Below are 18,125 nucleotides of genomic sequence, written 5' to 3'. Positions count from 1 at the left end.
GTTACCCGCTGTGCAATAAGCCGCTCACACGCACGCACACGGCCGAGACACTGATCTTCGCCAGTGCTGCGCAAGAGGGGGTGCTGAGCGGGGAGCCACGGAGCCAGCGCACCCCGACTCCGTGTGCAACAATCCCTTTTAGAAAACAAGGAAACTGCTGTCCATTGGTTACAAGCGACCCATCACCTCACTCAGTAGCGTTCTGTTGTCTGTGGGTTAGCGTGGCTATACAGATCAGCACACGCGTGTCTGCGTAGCCGGGAGCGGGGGGCAAGTCTTTCCGGCTTGGCCGTGAGGCGGGGGGCACCATCTCCCACTGCTGCCTTTACTTTTCCCCTAGTTTCTGTGGAAACGTGCTGATTTCACTGCGTCTTGGTCATCATTCCAGCGTCTGGCGCATTCTGTGCGAGATGTTTCTTCTTCACCCTCTACTACCTCTCTGAAGAAATTCCTCGTTCACACAAGGTCCCAGTCAAGAAAGCATGTCTTACTTGTCCTGGTGTTAAATCTGCAAGCAACTGGCTTTTACGTAGTCAGCTGATCTGCACAAAACGCAGTGTTCAACTTCTGTTTCACAAGTAAAACCCTGCATATTCCCCAGTGACTGTTGGCACTGCAGAAAAACTTCAGTTTAGGCCCTTCAGCAAGTATGCCTTACATCAATTAGAGAAAACCTCAATTTTTGCCATACACCACGTGGCCTTGTGAGCAGCCCTCCTTAATTACACCCAGAAAAAAACAAACCAACCAACCAACCTAAACCAAAACCAACCAACCTTTCTCTGAGAATCCTTGGACTTACAGACCAAGTTCAAGCAGAGCTGCACTGAGGAATACAACAGCACCTTCCACACCACTATGAAGAAACAGGAAGAGAAAGGTAAGGCGTAGCAGTAAATGCGTACCTGGTGATCTATTCTCCCAAAGTCTTCAGTCATTTAAGTGAATTCTGCTGCAAATATGCAAGCAAATAATTCTGACCTAACCATAACCACCTGAATAAAAAAAAAAATCAACCAACTTTAAAAATATATTTTCAAATTAATGCCACCTAGCTTCAAGTTGAGAAAGGTGAGGGAGCAACATTTAAAAGAAACAATTACTGGAATTTAACCAAATTTTAAATGACTGCCTTCTAAGAAGCAAAATAAGAACAATTTAGCTTAGAAGGCACTCTTGAGGCCCACTGGGTCCAACCCCTGCTCAGGCCGCACACGACTGCCCACCCAAGGCTGAAGCGGCTCCAGGGACAGACCTCCCATAGACCAGCCGTTGTGGGGTCTCCCATGTCTGGCAGCTAACGGCAATTTTCCTGATGCAGCCTGCAACAGTTTCCACTCATCCCTTCACCGTGCAGCTTAAGAACATACCAATTCTCTTCTTCTTCGTAATCACACATTAGATGGTTAAAGACAGCAATCAGATTCTGCTCTCAATATTCTTATTTTTAGGCAAAACAAACCCCATTAGCTGAGGAAATATACTCGCTAGTGTTCAGAGTTGATGGTACCATTTCTGATTGCACAGACCACCAGTAGAAGAATCTGATGGAGAGAAAGCAAAGCCATTATTTACAACGCTGCCACAAGTAAAGAAAAAATGTTTTCTCACAGTCCCTTGTTGAGAGCTTGTATATTATGTATATTATACATAACAGTAACACTGAGGAAAAAATTAGACTGTTAATTTTAAACAGACCAATCACTGGAAACAGAACAAAGTAGTACAATCATTTCTAACTAGTTTAGAGCAGTTGTTTAATATTTTCATATATATAAAAACAAGAAATTGGCACTAACATTTGTAATTTTTCCATTAACAGAAATAGTGCATTTAAAACAATGGTAAGGAAATGCACAAAGGCATTTCAGTTAAGGCTTCTGCAGATACTGCATGTTCTTTATTTAAACATCTATTTTGTAAACTCATTTTGAAATTTCTGAAGTAACTATAAACAAAAATTAACAAGTAAAAGTACTCTGTAAAATAGATTAGGCATAAAATTGTTTATCAAGTATAATTTTAAATGATAACTTGAGGTTACCATTAACCTCATTAATTTAAATATGCTTATACTTGGACCCTCCCAAAAAGATACACTGGAAAGGCAAGCCTGGTTTGAAATACCGATCCCGTTAAGTTCATTAACTTAATCCCTGCGCAGCCATCTAAACAAACTACTGTATTTCACAATGAGAACGAATCTGGCTCTTGGCTAGCATCACTTTGTCTAAGGGATACTTGGAAGGCCAATTCCTAGCAATAATGGCAGAAATAAAGCCGTGATGTTATTCAGGTTTTTCCTGTACTGCTGTGATGCCACAGCAGTTTTGCCTGAGCTCCATACTGTATGGGCAAAATTATACTTCTTACCATGCCAAGATGACAGGAATGTCAAGCACCAAAGAGCAGCCATTATTAATCTCATCTTCAGGAGCTCAGCAATTCTGTAAATCAAACACTAGATCTGCAGAAAGTGTGGTGGCTACCTACACGGGAACACTAAGTAGTGCCTCATCCCCCATCTCCAACAACCAAATCATGACAAGAACCCCCAGTGCAACATTGAAGGGGAGTGGCACCCTGAATCTCTCCATTTTAATGTACAATGTAGTGCCAGCCACAATGTAACTCTACACTTTTGCAAAAATATATACACAAGAGCCATAACAATTTACAAAAAAGGTTTACAGCTCCTTGCCACAACAAAGTGAATGTCCCAGGATGCAAGTGAATGTCCCGTCCCCCCCCACCCCACCCAAGATCACCACAGCATTTAAAAAATGTCATTAACACTGAACTTTAGAATTACTTGAACTGAATTTGCTGGATGGGTATAACAGAACTCAAGTCCTCAACAGGGCAGCAGCAGCCCTAGTTACTCATGTTCCCATCCTTGTTTTAAAGCAACTCAGGTAACAGCATAGAAAGTTACTGGCTCTTTGACATCCTCCTTCAAGTCTTTCATCTTGCTACTTTTACCTTCACTGCTATGAAGTATAGTAATTCTCTGGGGAACTTTGACAACTGCACACCCCTTTCCAACCACACTTAGACATACATATCAAATAAAACAATGAAAAATCAATACACATACAGTAACATACACAAATAGGTTTGGGGCTTTAGGTGATACTTCCTTGGGAAATGGATTTCAACCCAGCTCTTACCTATGTCTACTAAGGAGACTGTTTCATCCTTCAATACCTCTGTATTATTAACATTTGTAATGCTTTCATTTTGCCACTTTAACATAAAAGAAAAAGAATGTTGGATATCATCATCAAAATCCACTAACTGCCACTATTGCTACTACAGCACTACACAGAAGGTGGGTTGCTGCAGTTTTTGTTTTGCTTTAGTAAGCATCTTCTTGTAATTTAAGGAAGAAGTTTCCCATTCCAACCTAATGTAGGACAACAAGCACCCTTCTGGACAAAATCAATCTCCATCAAAATAGGCAGAAGTAGGAACATTTTTAACATCTGTAAAAGCCAAGCTCGTTTTGAATATAACGATAATACTATTGCTCTTGCCATACAAGATAAGGAGAAATTGGACACTACTCTTGTGAATGGCTTTGTAATCATTATGCACCCTGATTGTGGAGAAATTACAGGACACACACATGTGTGGCAACCCAAACTCCCCACTTCTTGATTAAAAGATGTGTTTAGGTATTCATTAGCTGATCAAACTGTTTCAACATTAAAACTTCTGTTTCTTGTATCTACACAAACTTGAAAGAACTTGTTATCATCAAGATCTCTGCCAAGAGAACTAAATGACAATGAAGAAAATAAAGTGTCCTCTTTTAAGGAATTGTTAAACCAACTCCCTAGCAATTCAATTCCTTATTCTAGCAAATACTTTCTGTGACAACTAAATCCAGATTATTTTATGCATACTATGTGGGTTTTATGCTTCCCAGCTCTGTTTTGTTGTAACATTCCTTAGAACTGCTTTCTTCATAAGATTTGTTTTAATCTCTAGAGAATATTTAGACAACTCAGGTAAGCCAATGGCTATCAGCATTAGTAACAAAAGGAGGTTGTTGAAGCAAACAACAGTTGAAAAAGTACTGAACACCTGATCTTCTGCATCCAATTTCTTTGGCTTATACAGGCAGCAGTATTTACAAAATCCCCTTGGCTTTGTGCACTAATCTAACCTTGTAAAATAATAAGCAAGAGTATAACAGTTTTCCATCACATTTGGAAATTGTAGCATACATAAAACCATCAAAATCCAATATATACAATATAAAAAAGACTTTCTTAAAAAATGGAAGTTATAATACATGGCTATAATACACAACATGTTGAGCTATCATTCACAGCTACGTATTTGCAGATGATTGTTCCACACTATGGCTGGACTCTGGGTATGGTATCTCCCTGGGGAAATTCCTCGATTTCAGCATGAAACATCAGTTCTAAAACAGAAAAGAGTTATGTTTTCTTTTAGAAGTTTCACCTGAATATGATTTCATTATTCCTGAAAAGTGCTCTGGCATTCCCCCTAGACTCTTCCTTATCTTCCCAATCATAATACCAACAACTCAGCAATGGCAAGGGCCCCCACTTCCTTTAGAAAACTATTGTTGCTCCCTAAGATTAACAGAATCAGTGATGTTAGCAGCTGATCTTATTCAGTATTATCCTGCATTCAACCTGCACACCGAAACAGAACTCTGAGGCAGAGTGAGAGATTTTAAAGTTTAGAGAGTGCCAGACTCAAGAAGGCAGATTTCTGTTTAGAGTCTCATTCATTCATGGATATGTCTGCTCTAGGTAGGTATCACAGCATGTATCTGCAATACTAGAACCTGGAATAGAAAGAATCATGAATGTTATTGCTCACACTTAGCTATCACCATGGCATGGGACAGCCATGGGACACAGCCTAAGGTCAGCAGTGAAGAGCTCCGTGCAAAGAAATTTGAGTAAACATGCTAAGCAGCTGACAAGGTAGCCCTTGTGGAGCTCTGTGCTGCCGCAGGTAGACTTTTTGCGTATCTGGGTTCCCTTACGTACCTATACTGCACCCTCAGCATAGATGTACTTCGTCTTGCCAAAAGCACGTTCAGCATATAGACCAGGCTGCGTTCGCCAGCCACTTGCACGCACAGGTTGTGTAACATTACCACGCTGACAACAAAGTGGTTTATCCACCAAGTTTGAGATTCATGTGATTTTGCTACCTCATCCTTAGCAGATTAAACTTTCTCTACTGTTAGGGCTCAGCTGCAAATAGAATTTCTCTCTGTTTCAGAGGCAGATTTTCTAATTTTAGGAATAAGTAAACACCAAAAAAGCTCACCAAAACCTGAGTTAAATCCTGACACTGGCTTCCTTAAATAAGTCTTTATTATAAAAAAAAAAAGTTTAAAATACAATTTAAACATCTATTACAAATTATACTGTCAAAGCTTGTAAAGCTGCCACCTAGGTTGGTTGTTTTTTTTTTAAACTTGTTAAGTGAGTTATTAGAAGTAAACAGAGTAACTGGGGCCTGCTGAAATACAGAAATCTGTACATTACAATTCTAAAGTAAGCTGAAGAAGCATGTTGAATCTTCTTCAGCCTCCCAAACACAAATCTGTGCTTCAACTCATGATGGTCTTTGGATACCTCTTGCCTTGTAAGTTGAAACTTATGAATTTTATGTACAGTATAGCTACAAGTCACAGTCTGCATGCACTTGATAGAAAAGCTAAGTTATGATACACCTTTTGGATCAAGTTGGAACAAGCAAAGGGAAGAATGCCTAGTCTCTAGCACAGCTTCTTTTAAGAAAAGGGGACAACTTGCTGCTCTCTCCTCCAGCCTGGTCCAACGCAAGCAGTCCTCATTTGAAGTCCTGTTCTGCAAGCATAAATCTGACTTTTCAGAGCTTGGAAATTCCCAAAACTACTGCAGTGTTCACACTGAACTCAAAACGCATTCAGCATTTGCAAAAGGAACCTTAATAACATTAGAGAATTTTCTAAAACAAGCAGACTAAATACATCTCAAATACTCACAATACTGTTAAAGTAAAAATTATTTTTCCCCTCTAATGAAGAGGAGACATTCTCCCTCGTTTCAAAATTCACCTTCCTTTAGCCAGGGCAAAAAAGGATTTTTTTTCCTTTTGAAATTACTTTTCTTTCTTTATAAAACCAAACATAAGACACCAGAAACCTAAGTAGCACTTGCTTTGGAAAGTTAGGAGACACTTGTTTTTCCTCAGCCACAAAATTTCTCAGGACTAGTCTCAAACACCAAATGCAGAGCACGGCAGATAAAAACCTAAACAAAGAACATTTTGCCTATTAATGTTTCCTACCTTCACTGTGGTCTAGCTCTGGTCGGTAAGACAAGAAGATCCAACTTGTCCCAACTAGAATAGATACTACCAGATTCACCACCAGCCACGGCTGAACAATTTCTTCCTCTGAACCTGCCATCCTGGGAGAAGCACATCAACCCATCAGTCAGGTGATCACTGGTACATACAGGTTACAAAAATAATTTCAACAGAGTATCATAAAAACAAGCTTGCTAAGCCAGATGTGAAACCAGAACTACCTGTACCATCCTGATGACCTTGCATTGTAAAGTCCTGGTAAAAAGAGTGACTACTAAAGACAGTGTCTCAGCGAAGAAACCCCATTTTCTCATAGAGAATCTCACTTGTAGATTTCAAGAGCATATTCCTTTTCTTGGCCAAGACACAGAAAATAAAAGTCAAAATGCATGGTCAAATCTTTCTGCGGTGAAAGACACCATGTAGTGTGTTATCAGTCAATCTTTAGGCACTTCCTGATGAGGCAGCAAGGCAAGTGAATAGCAAGTTAGTGAAGTCTGTCTGGAAGCCAGTGCCAGGGCTTGTGCACAGATGCTGTGGAAAGAAAAATTTCTAACTGCCCAAACCAGCAAATTTTCATTTAAATGCTTTTGTTCTACTTCGCCTGGTCTATTTTAAAAACCCGTGCTACTAGAGTTTATGTCCACTAAATATCTACTTCAGAAAGTAACAGTTTTGGATGTGATCTCCTATTATGAAACAGTGCTTCATATTTAATGCCAGTTATGTATGTTGTATAACCTTTTCAATCCACCACTTTAACTAAGATTCCTAAGTGAGCTATGTTATAATTTACAGAAGTGATTTTTTAAGTTTCTTACCAGATGCTGCCATTTTCTGAAGGTGGTGTGTAGAGGTTAATTCTGTCACATGTCATCTGCTGGCTTAAGGATAAAATAAGAGCAGCAAAGTACACTGGAAGAAATGGAATTAGTAGTGTCAGATATAAACCCAGAAAACACTGTCTCATTGTGACATAGTAATTATCACTACATTTGCTTTCCTTTCACTGTACTGCCTCCAATTATAGGGTCCTTTTATTCACTCTCTCTTCTTCAGCATTCCCCCGACCCAACAAAGTCTGGCTTCTGCACTTTTGCAATCCATCAGCTACATCAAAGGCGGCATCTTGTGATTCTGGTTTTTGCTAGGGCTGTGTTCTGTATTTAGAAGTGGGAAAAGAACAATCTCACTAATAGCCCCACTAATGGCACTATTGCAGATACTTTAAAAAAATATTTAGCACAGTGTTCATGGCCTTTGAATGCTATTTTCGACTATTGAGCAAGTTATTTATTCTAAAGCAAAAAATAACCAGGGAGGAAGATTTCACTGATTTTCATACTGTTTTTATGTAGGATTTTTCCACTTACTGTGTTTTCTGGACAACTTCCTATCTTCTTCAAAATACTTACAGAAAGAGGCTACTGCTGCAGGGTCTAGGGTAAGAAAGGCCCTCAGTACAACTGATGCTTTTGCCAAATCAATCCTGGTAACAAAACCAAGAGTCATTAACATAGCCCAGTAAGACAATAATATTGTTCCTCTAACAGTATTCTATTGTTCTTTTACTTTCGGCAAGCTACCTTTTTCTGTCTCTGTTACAGTGCCCTGATACACAACTATAATCACACACACGGCAGTGTTCCTCACTATGCCAAAACCAAGGAAGATTGAAACTAAGGAGGATTTTCCATGAGGTCTATAGTTTTCACACTGCAGTCCTTTCTGGAGCAGGGTGAATATGGAGAGATCTGTCCTTCTCTAATCCTTACCACTCATTTCAGTGTCCGCACCACCAACCAAGTTATGCCAATGTATGTAACTACCCACCCAGCTTGCTTCAGTAAAGGGGCAATTAAGAAAAACTCAGGCCTCTTCCCTGCCACCATGAAGAAGTTGTCACAATTGCTTCCATAGCACCAACTTCTCCCCTGGCTTGTCGTGCTGCCCTGGAAGCCATATGTAACTAAAAGAAACATCTGTAGTATCTATGAATCTGCTCTGTTTATGGTCTTTTTTGCTCCTCTTTCTGTTCATTCCCTCTCTTAAGCTGTAATGCAGAAACCCCAACTAAGCCAGGAAAACTGTTTACACAGTGATGCAGCAAACCTGACTGGGGAATGGATTGACATGAAAAGTAACCTGATAGAAACATTAGTTGTTTTCTACCTCTTTCTCTCACAAAAAAAAAAAACAAGCCAAAACCCCAAAAAACCAGGTCAGCTCTTCCATCTGGTTCACCTCATGATCCCACAGCCAGCACCAGGACATTGAAGGAAGGCTGCAGGCAACAGACAGAAATGAGTAATCAAAGGTCTGAATGCTCAAGTACACCTTTTATCTGTATAGCTAGCCTTATCACATTAAGTCATCAACAGTAGATGAAAATGTGCCACAGGAAGGAAAAAGGAATATACTGCACAGAAATTATGACGCCTGCTTTGAAAGTAATGCCTCCTATTTTACTGTGTTGGACTGCGGGCTGCTGAGCTTCCTGTATTGACCTGTGGGCACCAGGGGCTTTTCTGCATGGGTCTGACAGAAAGACTGGGGACAGAGCAAGGGCTCTTGGGTGCCACCATCTTGTTTCGCTGGTGCTGTCAACCTCTCACTAAGTTTGTTCTTTATCAAGTTAACCATCTTCATGTAGGCTATGAGGGCTGCTCCAAAAGTAACGCCTGCTATTTTATTATGTTGGCCCGTGACGACATCAGAGGCGGATGTTGGTGCTGTGGCAGTAGAGGTTGAACCTTCCCGCCAACATCCCGTTGAATTTTGTTGCCGTGCGACAGACGGCAGCAGAGGGGCGCTCTGACAACCTGGCGCCTGACATGGCAGTGCCTGTGAAACAAAGGGGTGTCACTGAATTCCTCCACGCGGAAAAAACTGCACCATTGCCACTCATCAAGGCTGCTGAAAGCTTAGAGACCAGACAGTGGGTGTCAGCACAATGAGGGGGTGGGTGCCACGTTCCAGCAGTGATGACAGTGACGGTGGGCCACCTCCACCAGTGCAGATTGTTACGAGCACAGCACACAGGCTCTTGTTCATCGCTGGTGACAATGCACAGCCAGTGGTGGGGACTGTGTTCAAAACAGTTTTGTAGCTGAGAATTTGCTCTGTCAAATAGTGTTACTGTGCTCTTTGCATCTGTTGTAGCTTCCATGTAGTTTCCAAATAAATAGGAGGCATTGCTTCCAGAGTGACCTAAGTACATACAACTTTCAAATACAAACATATTTTACCTGTCAAAAGCTGAGACTGTACTGATAGACAGCAACAAATAGAACAAACTTTGAGCTGGGTACGCGAGTGTCTTATAGTGCTCAAGCAGGTTTGAAACAGTGGAAAGCTGATTTCCTGCCAACATGTAGATAACAATGACGTTCCATACAGCATACCCAGCAAGGAAGCCATGGGTAAAGAGTCCCATTGCCCTGAATGGAGAAAAGATCATCAGACAAATTTCAACATCTTGAATTAGCAACAAAGTACCGATAGAAAAGGCCTATGAATCCATCTGCTCAACCCTGCTGTGTGGCAGGATCCCAGCCTTTTACAGGTTGTTTTTGAGTGCTTTTTCTGATCTAGTTTTAAAAATTCTAAGCAATAGGACTTCTGTTTCCTCTCTTGATAGACTACACCAGAACCTGAGCATTGAAATGAAACTGAGATATTTGGCCTGACCCTATCACTACTTCATCACATTACTGCTACAGGAATCAAATATTTAACTCGTTGCCTGTACACTACTGTCCCTTACAATGCTCTTAAACTTGTTCCCGAGACTGCCTCTTCATTATCTTACTTGTTAGGAAGTTGATTAGGAAGTGAAGGCTTCCAGATAAAATACACCACAGAAGAAAATGGCTGTTATCTTCCTGTTCTGTATCACAAGACCACACATTAAGAAAAATAATAATAATTTTTTGCTATTGCGTGCAAGCCTATGGCGCAGTCCAACTGCACTCCTCCCTCTTTTTCAGCAACCAGGATTTTTCTTTGAGAATCACCAGAATTCAGGTTATTTTTATTCTGGTCACATATAGCTGATGAGCAAATCTCATTTTGTAACACATTTTTTCTGTAGGTCACTAATATTGTTGTTTTCAGACCAATGTCTTGCTATTTAGATTTTGTGTGAATCTTTGCAATATGACTTCCTTGTGCAATATGACCTTTTATTGGGAATATCCAAAAGAAATAAAGACACATCACAATGATAAGGAAAGGGTGCTCTTTCAGGGAGAAAAAAAACCCAAACTGACAAAGCCCTGATTTCTGCTTATTTACATCAAAACATTTATCTTTCACCTGAAACTTCGATGCACTAAGAGGGCAACATCTCTGGTAGTCCATGAAGCCTTCACATCCATAAGTACATTGATATTTTCAGTGGTTTTAATCAATTCTGCACGGTCAGCTGCCTGAAAACGCCCTGAAAGGGTGAGGAAATTAGTTTTAGAGAGTACTGTTACCTCTATCATCACTTCTGCATTAATACTTAGTAGTGTTCAAAAGCTGTAGACGTCAGAATTTCCATCAGAAAATTTCTCCGCACTTCCTGCCCTTTGTCAGCTTACATTCAAGCCAGGATGCCTGTGTCAGTGTGATGTATCCCAGCTGGTCAGGCTATGGATTTAAGAATGTGCAAAGCGCTTTGGGTAATTACTCAGAGTTCCCTGGTATAAAAACAAAAAAAACCCAAAACCAAACCCAACAAAGACCAACCAGACTCAACCAAAACTTACACTTGAAAGACATTTTGCAATATCGTAAATGATACTTTCTTCTCAAGGTACGGTGACATTATTATGTCAAATAAGCTCAGCTGGCTACTATCAAAGAGCATTTTTCACCCACGCCATGGAATTAAAAAATTCAACCAAACACGCTGAAAAACCGTCACGCATATTTATTTTCAAATGCTTCCTGTACTGGAAGCCTTTTTTAAAAATTCTTCCCAATACTGCAATATTTGGATTTTAAATACAATTTTTCCTTTAATTGCAATAATGTCCTTAAATTACTTAAACCACAAGATGTACTTACGATTTTTTTCAACAAACACTTTGCTAACAGGCTGGCTAATTCCAGTGGGAGCAGCAAACACAGGCTGCTGATCTGGGCTCTTTCTCTGCTCATCCTCAATAATATCTTCCTCCTCAACTTCTAGCTCGTTGGAACAGCGCAATTCGGCTGGCCGAGGTTTCCTATCAGCACAGAACATACAATGGGGCAGAGAAAGTATAGGAAGTAAAATGTAAAACCTGAAGGCTCATATGAACATTTAACATGTCTAACTTCACAGGCTGCTGACCTGTATAATATTATCCTCATTTATAATTTCAAGGCCTAAAGTTCTCATGGAGTTAGTTAACTAAAACCATACAGCTAGTCCCTGATTTTGGGGGTTTTTCTCCCTATTTAAATTCCTTCCAGTGTAAAAGAGTAAGGTGGGAAGAGATACATATCAAGAGATTAACAATTAAAAAAACCCAAACAAACTAAATACAAGGCCAAGAAAATGGATGCTTTTGGTAGAAAGCCAACTAAAATGATTTAAAGGCATAGTTCTGGGAGAAAAGCCAAAGCAGGATGAGAAAACAGTTACGTTTCTCATAAAATTAAGAAAAATATAGCAAAAATGAAAGAAAGCAGTAACATATTCTAATTTTTCAAGTATGACTGAAATATTAGGCTCATATAAATGTATTCAGAACTGTAATGCATCCAGGTATTCATAAAGCAAAACCAGTGAAGAAAGTTAGATCTTAACCCTGGTAAGAACTGCACACATACTATGTCTTGCACAGGCTGAACGGTATCGTGGGCTTCCAAGATTTTACAGTTGTGTAATGTGACAATGCCAAATATTACTCCCACATTCACTACCACAGTTATTCCAAATTAATATAAAAGTCTCACTTTGTTCTTTTTTTCTGTTTGCGGATCACTGTTTCTTCAGCTTCAGTGACATCTACGCCACTTCCATTCTGAAATAGGGACGCAACATTTTGCTGGGTAAAAGAAGTCTCAGAGTCTGAAAATTTAAAATACACCACATTAAAGTTTCACAGCTTCCATAAAAATGGAAATACATTCACTGAAATACATATTACATAAACACAGTGGCCAAAAACCCCAAACAACACATGATCATCTGAGGTTTGAATGATATAAAGGATCTATTTTAATACTCCCAAAACTATATTGCCATTATTTGCATGAAAGTTTGTACACTATGGAATGTGAAACCAGAAATGGAAGCTCTAGGCTACCATTCGCTCAGAGCTGATTTTCCGCTGTTCTAAGTACAAAAGCACATGAAATGTTTTAAGCCAAAATACAAGTTGATCAATCATATTTCTGTGTTAATAAGTTTTATTTAGCGTTCTTTCCAATCTACAATTATTTCACATACCGGTATGTACTTTCTTCTTCTTGCGCTTCCTCTGAGGAGGGACATCATGAGGTTCAGGAGTCAGGGGCTCACTGCTTTCAGACTGCCGACGAACTGCTGCTTGGACAATGCCATCTGAAAACCGTATGAGAAGATTCAGCAACTTTAATTCAGAGCCACTGAGAAACAGGCAAGAAAAAAGCTGCCTTTTGCTACATTGTGCAGAATGTCTCTGTTTGCCCAGCTTAGAGATGAGACGAAAACGTACTGGCTAGGAAATGCAAGAGTTGGGAAACAACATGGTTAAGTAAGAATACACAAAGGTGATAGCTGATAACACTCCTTTCACCCTGGCAGTTTCATGCCCAGGAGAAAATCTAAGTATCCAAGGAGCAGAACAGTTCCTGACTGGGCATACAACAGAGGACCGACTGAAAGAAATCTACCACAGGGAAGAACTTCTGTATTTTTCCTATCTACATGCAAAGATTATAGTGCAAGAGACAAGAAAAAACTAACAGTTTGTTACAAGCTGATTCACACAGGTATGTGCTAAGGCAAGACAGCATCCCATCAAAGGGAAGTTTAAATACAAAATACACACCAGAAGAATAAAGGAGGTGCAGAAAACAACACTGAAGGATGTTTACTCTGGTCTGAGAGATGAATTACTATGAACGAACTACATTTCCGTGAGGTTAACATGAATTCAGCAAATATTCTAGAAACAGTAGCGTCTATTTGCATGATGCAAATATCAGAAGTAGAAAGTCAAAGCTACTTCTCTATTTTACATCACATCTGCCTTTTTATAACTCTGTCAAGTACTGTGTAGTTTTTATGATAACTGAATCTGTCTTTGTTTTCACTTCAAGCACAGGTTTTCCTGCCTCTTATAAAACTTTGCTTTGCTAAAATGCAAAATGAAGCAAAAAAGTAATGGCCAGAGCAAGATGTACTTTGCACTGTCATTCAGCTCACTGAAAACAGTAGTAAACAAAACGCAACCTTTAGAAAACCCTGCTAGCAACAGCTCTACTTGTTGCACTTAAAGGTTTTTCAGTGAGGCCTCAATGTACACTCTTTTAAGCAAATTAAGGTGGTTTACTCAAACCATCACATGGACCTAAGTCAACTGGTTTACAGAAATCCACTAGATTCTATCAACACTTTCTGCTTTATCAAAATAGATCAGACTCATAATCTTGCCTAAAACAATATGTTTGTTCTGCAGATCCACTTCTTGTAAAAATACAAAGCGCTGGTGCTAGTAATCTTCAAGGCTCTTAACTCTTTGATGATAATGGAATGATTAATTTAAGACTTTATTTGGCCCAGGACTGAAATTGAGCCAATTTGGTAAATGAGTTTTACCCTAATTCATTCAAAAATTGAAGCACTTAACACATTCATATAACAAGCAGCTTACAGCTGGAAATTACTATTTAATGGAGTATCTAGAAAAAATTGGAATGAAGGAACTTTTTCAGTTCAGTATCAAGACCTTCGGTATTAGCTGCACTGGGAATGGATCTAGCAGAGAATGGAACAAGTTACTTCAGATAGCATTACAGACTTGTTCTAAAATGACACCACTTAGACAAAGAAGATTGCAGTCATTCAATATAAAATAAATTGTAATAAATTAGCTGTGAACACTACTCAAAAATAGAGTACAAGACTGAAGACCATGTATCTGACAGGAGCTTGGTTACAGCGCAGGTCTCACCCAGGATTACAAACACAGTTTTCAGTCTTGGCAGCACCTTACCTAATGGAGTCTTTCCTTTGGGTTTCCTTTTCTTGGGACGACTGAGTGGAATTTCATCTGCAGAATATAAAACAGAAGTATAGGTGCACAGCAAGGAGAAACCTCCACTTCCTTTCTTTAACAACCATTCTATTGCTAGTTATGAAAGGGATTCCTTTTTACAAGTGAAGGCATCCTTCACCTTTTACAGCTGAGGAAGGTGACAATTTACCAGTTCACACAAGCAGGAGTACAGAACGTGGGAGGAAAACAGGATAAGAAATCTGTCTTAAGTGCAAAGGCTAAATAAAAAAACCTAAAAAGTGCAGAGGCTAAATACGCACATGCACATATGTTAAACAATAAGCTGAAATACTCTGAATAACGGTCTGAAGAATAAACTTCTTGTTTAGAACACAGTGACAACATTACAATTCTCTTGATTAAATATGGAAATAGCAAACAGTAAAGAGAACAGAGAAAAACAAAGACAGCTGTAGCAATGGCAGCACAGGTATCCATGCAGTTTAAATAATCAGCCTGCATTTAGGAAAAGTATTTAAAGAGAGGATGAAATGACACCTAAAGGAACTGCCTATGTTTATGATTTTCCACACTGTCAGAATAACTCACCTTGGTTTCCACTTCACATTGAAGAGCAGTGTAAAAGAAACACAGATGAAAAGAAAGTTAATTTTGAATCAATTACACTTCAGAACAGTGAAATCCACGTTGCTGTTTTTGTGACTCATTTCTTTATCCCAGCTCCTACTGCTTTTTGTGAGCAGTCGTGCACAACAGGGTTAAGAATATGAAGCAATCATCAAGATTCAACAGTTTGTGACTGTGCACAGTTTCTTGACTAGCTAACTGCGGATCAGATTAAAAGCTTTAATCACCTGGCTAATTACAACTTGTCTTACTGACTACTATGTAACACGCCAATGGAAGTTATGAAACATTTGACCATATATAGTGCCTTTTCAGTAATGTATATGTCATCAATCGCAAACATCACATTTGCTTTCTGGTACTTAGAAGAATTCTGCAATGCCATGTCATAGAAACTATATAACGGCCTTTCCTTCCACGCTGAAAAAAAAGGCCAAATTTCCCCTATAGTATGTTGAACTAGTAGATACCTATACCCCTAATTCAAGAATATCTAGTCTAATTTAAGAAATTCTTGTTCTGAAGGATTCGTCATTCAAATAAACTAAAGAACATGAAACGAAACAAAGAGGGAAGGAAGAAGAGATTGAAAAGAAGAACATCAATAAAACTAAAGTAGCTATTTGAAACTTTTTAAAGAGTTTACCTCTTAAGAGTATTAAAACTGAGGTAACAGTAAAATTTCTTGGCCTCTAAAACTTTAAAATGCTTTGTTTTCCTTGTAAGGAGTTCTGGGACAACAAATTAGCAGGAAAAGCAATTATTTCTAAAACCATTAAAACTACTCTGATGTTTATTACACTTATTTATCTTAATTTCATTACTTTTAAAAACACTGCGGTACAGAGCCATGATCAATTCCACAGAATGAACTAATTTTTACCTTGGCACTGGAGGGAGGGCACGGGGCGGGCACTGAAAAACAAGAAAGACAAAAATCAAGATCTGTCGGTGGGAAACTACCTCTCAAAAAACAGCAATTTCCAGACATGGTCGGAAAACACTAAGCATGTTTCACTTCATATGGCTCTTAAATAGCTACAGGCTCCTGATGGAGATGTTACATAAAAGTAATACCTAGAAGACGCAGCAATGATATGCTTTTACCAGTTCTGACAGGCGCTGGATTAGGGACATGTACGAGGCGCAGCCTGCATTTCTACTTCCCTTGAATAGTTTTCACTGATTCATCTAAGGTACTGCTGTCGTTAGAAACCTGATCAGTCATTCTACGTAAATATCCAAGTACTGCAATAATTCATGCGTTCAATATACTCACACAGCGTGAACTGAGTCTTTTCTATTAAGGAAGTTGTAAATTCAGAACAACAGTAAAAGCAATAAAAAGAAATAAGCTTGTTTATGAAAAAGACTTTTAAATATGATAAAACTGTAATTTTCATATGATTTTGAAAATATTTACCAGCAGGTCAAACAAAACTAAAACCTAAAAATAAGTATCTCCTGTTAACAATCTGAAACTGAGCTCTTGCACTTTCCCTCACCTTGAAAAAGACAGTTCACTTTCAGATTTTGTATTATATAATTATATTGGAAGAGTATGCATGAATAAGTATTTCCCAGCTCCAAAAATCCAGTTGATATCAGAAATAAAAAAGGCTGTAAGACTGGTAAGAGTCAAGGACCCACAAACTTACCACTTGTTTCTTTCCCATATCATTTGAAGCTGTTCCCTGAAAGGGGCACTGTGAACCGGTCTATACTCCCTCACACTGAACCTCAGCTAATTCTGAACTAAAAATAAGCTTCCAGCAGCCAGGATTAGCTGGACATGAACCTTCCTGCCCCTGGGTTAGGGCCTAGTACTACTGCTGTTTGAAATGGCAGTAACTTCCATGGCAGCAAACATTACTTGCAATGAAAAAGCTGTAACTCAGTATGCAGGTACAGTGCCAGTGAGCAAGTTTTACTGGGGTTTGTTTACCCAAACCAAATGAGACACTTGGTGCAAGGAAGGGTTTGCAGGATTAGACCTCACATCTCTCACTCAGGATTTCGGGCATGTTGAACACTCGCAGGAACTGCCATTCACACAGAGAGAGAACAGCACATCCTGGGCAGCATCCAGCAAACTAGTGAGACCATACAGGTGCTCCATAATAAAGAAAAAATACTGATAAAGGTCAGAGCTCATTACTTTATTCCCTGCATTCTTGTGGTAATAGTTACGCTTAGGATAGTTGATATTTTAAAAAGCTAAAATCTAAAAAAACCCTCTACCCCTTTTATACAGCATTCAATGCCTGTGCAGTACCACCTCTGTGTTCTGTAGTACCTCCGTGCTATGTTACCATCTATGAAACAACTCAAAAGTGAATTTATTTCTGTATTGTTTATTCCTAGCAACAAAGGAAACCACATGAAAGCAGGTCCCACCTGCCGGGAAGTCCTCAACTCTGCCATACAAATACCAGCTCTACTCTGTCGGTTTCCAGTTTCTCAGAGCCTGAAGGAACTCATTCCAAACTCCAGAGTGAGTGAGTTTGGAAACAGTTTTCCATTCCCCTACCGGCAGAAGAGCCGAGTGCTAAATGTCACCATAGTCCCTGTGAAGACAAGAGACTCCCACAAACCAGGCAGCTACTGCCTTAGTGAAACCTTGTGTTTGCACGGGTTAGCCAGGCCGTGGGACACACCTGGAAACTTTAGGGCGGAGGGAAAAAAAAAACCCCTATCAACTCCCCGGGTGTCCGTTCAGGGAGAGCCGAGCAGAAAGCGCCTCCACTCTTTAGCGTGGCCGCTATGAAACAGCTGCCAGCAGATGTATTTACTCTCAGAGCGCGGTGAGCTAAGGTGCCACCGCCAGACCTCGGAGATGGTACCGAGGAGGCAGTTTCGCACAAACTCGAAATGCAGCAACGCTTGCAGCCCCAGCAAAGGACGCGAAGAAACGCGTAGCCCTGCGGCCGCTTACACCCCACCTCC

General features: G+C 39.7%; 1 protein-coding gene across 1 annotated transcript; it reads right to left on the bottom strand.

The window, feature by feature from the left end:
• Positions 1–4,285: 4,285 nt before the first annotated feature.
• TMEM237 (transmembrane protein 237) lies at positions 4,286–16,855 on the bottom strand. Its single transcript, XM_010140973.1, has 13 exons — positions 16,838–16,855; positions 16,063–16,094; positions 15,141–15,151; positions 14,529–14,585; positions 12,779–12,892; positions 12,283–12,397; positions 11,407–11,567; positions 10,669–10,792; positions 9,600–9,791; positions 7,767–7,840; positions 7,173–7,266; positions 6,331–6,452; positions 4,286–4,435 (listed from the first exon to the last, which is right to left on the bottom strand). Exons 1-13 carry the CDS (start codon positions 16,853–16,855, stop codon positions 4,368–4,370), a joined length of 1,182 nt encoding a protein of 393 aa, XP_010139275.1. The 3' UTR covers positions 4,286–4,367.
• Between the last annotated feature and the right edge of the window lie 1,270 nt (positions 16,856–18,125).

Source organism: Buceros rhinoceros, unplaced genomic scaffold (genome assembly GCF_000710305.1).
Source record: "Buceros rhinoceros silvestris isolate BGI_N320 unplaced genomic scaffold, ASM71030v1 scaffold6228, whole genome shotgun sequence".
Lineage (NCBI taxonomy): Eukaryota > Metazoa > Chordata > Aves > Bucerotiformes > Bucerotidae > Buceros > Buceros rhinoceros.
The sequence above is the reverse complement of the archived record's forward strand: the minus strand, read 5'-3'. Positions and strand labels throughout refer to the sequence as shown.